General features: G+C 44.1%; 1 protein-coding gene across 2 annotated transcripts; it reads right to left on the reverse strand.

Moving 5' to 3' along the window:
* Positions 1-740: 740 nt before the first annotated feature.
* On the reverse strand, positions 741-6,547 carry rnf214 (ring finger protein 214). Of its 2 annotated transcripts, XM_085426344.1 has the most exons (7): positions 6,421-6,547; positions 6,195-6,325; positions 5,496-5,725; positions 4,809-4,942; positions 2,504-2,732; positions 2,202-2,411; positions 741-1,869 (listed from the first exon to the last, which is right to left on the reverse strand). In XM_085426344.1, the coding sequence occupies exons 2-7, from the start codon at positions 6,322-6,324 to the stop codon at positions 1,045-1,047; spliced, it is 1,758 nt and encodes a 585-aa protein (XP_085282470.1). In that variant the 5' UTR covers position 6,325; positions 6,421-6,547; the 3' UTR covers positions 741-1,044. The 2 variants fall into 2 exon arrangements, with proteins under 2 accessions (XP_085282470.1, XP_085282471.1); XM_085426345.1 differs by having other exon boundaries at positions 6,195-6,523.
* Between the last annotated feature and the right edge of the window lie 237 nt (positions 6,548-6,784).

Below are 6,784 nucleotides of genomic sequence, written 5' to 3' on the forward strand. Positions count from 1 at the left end.
CTGATCGCTCATTCTCACTCACTCCGTTATCTCTTCCTGAATGAAATAATAGTCAAATAAAACTCTCTCATTTTGCTGAGGGGTCCTCCGGGAGCCTCTTAGGGACCCTCGAGAGTCCCCAGACCACAGTTTGGGAGCAGTCGGTCGGGTCCGAGTTTACAGGCTGCAGTAATGATGCTTGTTTGTCCAGTGGTCTGTAAATCACACCAAAATTAGAGTTGTCACAGGATTCACTGGAGACACAGCAGACCATCACTAATACCTCTGCACCGTGGAGACACTCTATAACACCGAAACAAAAACACGCACACTCTAAAACCAGCCTGCAGAGGAGATAAAAGTAGTTTTAAACTGATACAGACCATCTTTAATAGGAGCCTCTGGAGTTATGACTGTGAACTGCAGACCCACAAAGGGACCATTTAAAATAGTGATACTAGTGATAATAGTAATTTCTTAATTTATTACTGTTTATTTATGTTTGTGATCAGTGTTGGACAAGTTACTTTGAAAAAGTAATTAGTTATAGTTACTTCTTCAAAAAAGTAATTAACGGAGTTAAAATATTGCAAAATTATACGTGGGGCAAATTATTGACAGCTGCCCAATTCACAAAGATTGTTGTTACATTAACTTTATGCTGACCCAATGTTGATGATGGTGTGATGAAAAGCAAAAAGATCTCAAATTAATTCTTCCTTATTTATTTATTTAGACCTACAGATCAGTGTGATTCAGAGTTGTAGGCAGTTGTATTTTTCATCCTGTGGCAGAATAACATTACAGACACTGAGAAGACTAACTTGATTTTTAAGGCTTTGTAGTCAAACTCGTTTCTGTAACCCAAACTTCAGTGTTTAAAAATTCACCCAGTTAAATCCAGTGTATTAGCAGTCAAAACACTACAGATTACTCAGCTACATGCTAAACATTGCCAAAAAAATCCAGACAACTAATTAAACACTGAATATATCATAACACTATAATAACATAACTAATATTTGGAACGACACTGATGAGAGTCACAGCTGACTGTCATCTCTGTCACTTTGCTGGACAGAAGGGGCAGGAGTTGTTCTTGCTGGACTGCAGCCACACCTGGATACAGTCTTTGTGGATGGTGTGAGAGCAGCTCAGTGGGTGGCGGCTTTCTGGGTCCACATGGTTCTGGCACATCAGGCAGAGTTTACGGGGCCCGGCAGCGTGTCCACTTGGTGCTGCTCTCTGAATGGGATTCATTGGCCTCTGGATGGGGCCTGGGGGAGTGGGCCGGCTAATGGGCCCCAGGGCTGACCTCTCGTTTTGGGCCAGCCTGAAGCCAACCTGCTCGATGACTTCCTCCATGGACATGCCGGCCAAGGTACCACGAGAGCTTTTTACCTGCTGGAGCAGAGACGTCAGCTGAGCCCTGTTGCATTGTGGGAACCTCGCACCGAGCTTCTCCAGGACTTTGTCCAGTTTGCCTGCCGGTGCAGAGGAAGCTGCAGTAGTAGCTACAGCGTGGGGTGGTGGGGAAGGAGCTACAGGGTGGGTGGCCTGAAAGGGGGGAGAGGGGGACAGACTAGGAGGAGGAGTCACCCTCACTGGGCCTCTGATGTGAGGCAGAAGCTGAGGGGGAGGCTGGAACTGAGGTGGAGGTTGATCCTGCAATGATGGGGAGGGTTGGAAGTATTGCGGGGGTGGGGGGTGGTGGTAAGGGGCACGGTACTGGGGATGGTGCGGGTGAGGGTGATGGTGCTGCTGCTGCTGTTGGTAATACTGTGGGTGCCTCTGCTGTTGGAGGGGTCGATGAGCTGGGTTTGAAAGAGGCGGGGCCATGATGTGTGGCTGAACCAGTGACTGCATCACCTGATCGAATCGCAGCTCAGCCTGTTCGAGAAAACGCGTAGTTACTAACAGAGCTGATGACAAGCAGTCGTCTATGAAGGAGCATATGTAGCATTTATCAGTATCTTTCACAAAGGAATAGAGAAATCTGATAACATAGATGGGAGAGTGGGATGGACATGAAAACACAAGGTGAAAATAAGTCTAAACCCTTTCTATCATGATGAAACAGAAATAAAGATTTAAAAAGGTGAACAAATATGGGAACTAATACAAAGTAAAGTAAATAAAGAGGGAAATTAGAGCCTCAAGTTGATACAATGTGGTACATTTAGTAGTATATTTATTTCACTGAATTCGCTTGAGTCTCTCACCATGGGAACCTGCGGTAAAGAAGGCACATTGATCCTAGGGAGGGACTCTAACTCTCGCCCCTGGTGAAGCTGCTGCAGAACCTCCTGGAAGCGGCTTTGGAGCTCAGCCTGGTTCCTCTTGACCAACGCTTCTTTCTTCTCCCACTTCTGTCTCTCATGAGAATACTGCTGTGGGAACTCCACCCTGAGTGCATTCAGGTATTGCCCCACCTAGGACATAATCAGTCTCATGATTATCATTACTTATATAAATAAGGTGCCTGACAGATTATGATCTGTTTATCTAGAACTGGGGTCTAAACCTCTTTCAGCCAGGCCTCAATGCGAGCCATGGCTACGTCTCTCTGCTTCTCCACAGCTGCAATCTCGTCCTGCAAGGCCCGAAGCTGAGTTTCCTGTGCTTCCTTCCTCACTCGCTCCATCTCCTGCCTCAGCTCCTCCAGCTCTTCCTGCCACCTCCGTTGTTCCTCGCTTTGCTCCTCTGTAAGCGCTGTCAGCTTTTTTTCACCCTCCTCCAGCTCTGTGGCCAGCCTGATTGCCAGAGGAAGATGAAAAGAGAAGAGCAGAGTTAGCAAGCAGAAAATTATTTTGTAACAAATTCCTCTTTTTAAAATTTAAATATATTCTAGTTTCTTTAATTTTCTGTCAAAAGGAATTAAGGCATTATCTTAGGTTTTATAAAAGTGTGACTTTAGCTGCAATTTTAGAACCTCATTTTAGCCTACCGATATTGCCATATCACAGATATATCACTGTAATCATATGCTGTCCTCTCAACCTTGAGGTCGAGGTCACTCCAACTCGTCCAACATTTTAAGTAGATGCACCTATGGTATCAATTTTAAGCTTGTATGTTACCTTGTTCTCGAGGCAAACTTAGGTGTTCAGGTCTAACATCATCTTAACTACAGTGGGGCAAAAAAGTATTTAGTCAGCCACCGATTGTGCAAGTTCCCCCACTTAAAATGATGACAGAGGTCAGTAATTTGCACCAGAGGTACACTTCAACTGTGAGAGACAGAATGTGAAAAAAAAAAAATCCATGAATTCACATGGTAGGATTTGTAAAGAATTTATTTGTAAATTAGGGTGGAAAATAAGTATTTGGTCACCTCAAACAAGGAAAATCTCTGGCTCTCACAGACCTGTAACATCTTCTGTAAGAAGCTTTTCTGTCCCCCACTCGTTACCTGTATGAATGGCACCTGTTTGAACTCATCATCTGTATAAAAGACACCTGTCCACAGCCTCAAACAGTCAGACTCCAAACTCCACCATGGCCAAGACCAAAGAGCTTTCGAAGGACACCAGGAAAAGTATTGTAGACCTGCACCAGACTGGGAAGAGTGAATCTACAATAGGCAAGCAGCTTGGTGTGAAAAAATCAACTGTGGGAGCAATCATCAGAAAATGGAAGACATACAAGACCACTGATAATCTCCCTCGATCTGGGGCTCCACGCAAGATCTCATCCCGTGGGGTCAAAATGATCATGAGAACGGTGAGCAAAGATCCCAGAACCACACGGGGGGACCTGGTGAATGACCTGCAGAGAGCTGGGACCAAAGTAACAAAGGTCACCATCAGTAACACACTACAACGGCAGGGAATCAAATCCCGCAGTGCCAGACGTGTTCCGCTGCTGAAGCCAGTGCATGTCCAGGCCCGTCTGAAGTTTGCCAGAGAGCACATGGATGATACAGCAGAGGATTGGGAGAATGTCATGTGGTCAGATGAAACCAAAGTAGAACTTTTTGGTATAAACTCAACTCGTCGTGTTTGGAGGAAGAAGAATACTGAGTTGCATCCCAAGAACACCATACCTACTGTGAAGCATGGGGGTGGAAACATCATGCTATGGGGCTGTTTTTCTGCCAAGGGGACAGGACGACTGATCCGTGTCAAGGACAGAATGAATGGGGCCATGTATCGTGAGATTTTGAGCCAAAACCTCCTTCCATCAGTGAGAACTTTGAAGATGAAACGAGGCTGGGTCTTCCAACATGACAATGATCCAAAACACACCGCCCGGGCAACAAAGGAGTGGCTCCGTAAGAAGCATTTGAAAGTCCTGGAGTGGCCTAGCCAGTCTCCAGACCTCAACCCCATAGAAAATCTGTGGCGGGAGTTGAAAGTCCGTGTTGCTCGGCGACAGCCCCAAAACATCACTGCTCTCGAGAAGATCTGCATGGAGGAATGGGCCAAAATACCAGCTACTGTGTGTGCAAACCTGGTAAAGACCTATAGTAAACGTTTGACCTCTGTTATTGCCAACAAAGGTTATGTTACAAAGTATTGAGTTGTATTTTTGTTATTGACCAAATACTTATTTTCCACCCTAATTTACGAATAAATTCTTTACAAATCCTACCATGTGGATTCATGGATTTTTTTTTCACATTCTGTCTCTCACAGTTGAAGTGTACCTCTGGTGCAAATTACTGACCTCTGTCATCATTTTAAGTGGGGGAACTTGCACAATCGGTGGCTGACTAAATACTTTTTTGCCCCACTGTATAGGCATCTTTAATGTACAGTCTATGATCACAATGCAGCAATACAAAGTGAACAGAATTTGTTTTGTTGGGAATATGGTTTAAGTCTTACCTGTTCTTCTCCTCCTCTGCTCTGTTTTTCTCAGTGGTCATCTCTGCTTTCTTGGCTAAGAAGTTCTTCCTGGTGGCTTTGGAGTTGTTCAGCTGCAGTTTCACTCGCAGAGACTCCAGTTTGTCCAGTAGACCCTTAACGCGCGCGCGCACACACGCACACGCACACGCACACACACACACACACACACACACAGTTGTCAATCCCACAAGAGATTCAGAACCATAAACACATGCATGCATTGCATAGCTGTGTGTGTGTGGGTTGATATCTGATATCCTCGTGTTGGTGTTGTTCCCAGATCATCATACTAAATGTTGTTCCAGGATCAACATTGCAAGTGACCAATCAGAATGTTGTGACGTCATACTTTTGCGACTTCGGGAAAAACCAGCGTAAAACAAAAAACTGTACTAAAGCTGCGTGAAACCGCCTCTGTCCGCCGATCAACGGACCCTGACCCTAACCCTAACCGTAACCCTTTAATAAACAGTAAGCAGAATTGATATTGTCCTTGCAACATTGGAATTTCATAAATGCACGAATGGCTTGGCGCGCAAAAGAATAACGTCACAACAATGTGATTGGTCACTTGCAATGTTGAACCTGGAACAACATTTTCATGATGGTCTGGGAACAACACCAACACGAGGATATCAGATCATCCGTGTGTGTGTGGTGTCTCACCTGGTGTTGCCGAGTGGCCTCCTCCTTTCTTTTCTGCAGCTGTTGTTTGTACTTCTCGTGTTCCACCTCTTCCTGATCCTGTTTTTTCAATAGTTTGTCGTACTGCTCCATCAGGGTGGAGGTGTACTGAAACACGGCCGCCACGTGACTCTCCCAGTCGGGCTCTGTGCTGACACTGGACTCTGCTGTCATGCTGTCTGTCTGCACAGCCTGAGCTCTGTGTTTCAGATCTACAAAAGACAACAAGGAAACAACTTATTAGGTACAGAAGTAGTTATGGTAACAGTGAGACTTTAAGGAGTTTAAAAAGCAGTTTATGGTTTCTAAAATCTATTGCATTTTTGTAAATTGCCAAACTGCCACGCCACACTTAACAGACCTGGTATAGCAACTAAACAGCCTGTGAAATACAGTTTCTGTTTAATAAAATGTTTTGTCTACAAGTAAAAACACAGTGAATTTACAGCTTAAAACTAGATTTCACATTCATAAATCACCATTTCCAGCTACAAAACTCTTTAACGGCGAGTTCACTGCACTTTCTCTTATCTGGACCACATTATTTGAGTCTATCAAAGACCACTATGTGCAGACTTCTCAAATTCCCCTTTCATCTAGAAAACACGACACCAGATGTTGTTAAGCTCCACCGGGTATTCTTCACTGTTCAGCTGTCATTGTAAAATTCCGGCGCTTTACCTGTCACTCCCATTTTGGCGAAATCCAGTTCAAGGCCAAGGTCCAAGTCCGGGTCTCCATCCTGTATTACATGATGGTCTTCCGCTTTATCGTCTGAACCCTCAATAGCCGTTTCCGCGCTAGCATCCATGCTAAAAGAAGTACAAAAACGAAACTTAGTCTTTTGGATTCGCTTTTCTAACTTGACACAAACGTTACGTGTTCTGTAAACACCGAGCGAACTTACAACAACGTAGTGAGCTCCACAAAGGCTCTTTAAAATAAAACTTCGGCGATATCAGCTGCCGTTAAGATCCTGTTTACACCTGGCGCCAGCTACGAATGTGTGCACCCCTAAATGTAATCCGGCTGAAACACTTCAACTGTCCAGGGGTTCCAAAACAAAGATCTTCTATGTAGGTAGATAATTAGGTAGAAATATTTATTTATTTATTTATTTATTTATTTGCATAGGGACATATAGAAAAACTACAACTACATAGATACGACAGGAGTAGCAGAATTGAAATGTAAAGCTGGTGACTTTGTAAGGAATAAATTCATAATAATTAGAACTGTTATTTGCTACATTGTTATTTTTAAAATATAAG

Source organism: Rhamphochromis longiceps, linkage group LG12 (genome assembly GCF_057381845.1).
Source record: "Rhamphochromis longiceps isolate RC_006_pf linkage group LG12, R_longiceps_female_GT1.1, whole genome shotgun sequence".
Taxonomy (NCBI): Eukaryota; Metazoa; Chordata; class Actinopteri; order Cichliformes; family Cichlidae; genus Rhamphochromis; species Rhamphochromis longiceps.

Excerpts from the sequence above, each read along its gene's own strand:
- rnf214 (XM_085426344.1), bottom strand. The coding sequence starts at position 6,324 with ATGGATGCTAGCGCGGAAACGGCTATTGAGGGTTCAGACGATAAAGCG. Across the intron at positions 2,733-4,808 it reads GCAGAGGAGGAGAAGAACAG|GCTGGCCACAGAGCTGGAGG; the intron begins GTAAGACTTAAA and ends TCTGGCAATCAG. Across the intron at positions 1,870-2,201 it reads CTTTACCGCAGGTTCCCATG|GCTGAGCTGCGATTCGATCA; the intron begins GTGAGAGACTCA and ends TTTCTCGAACAG.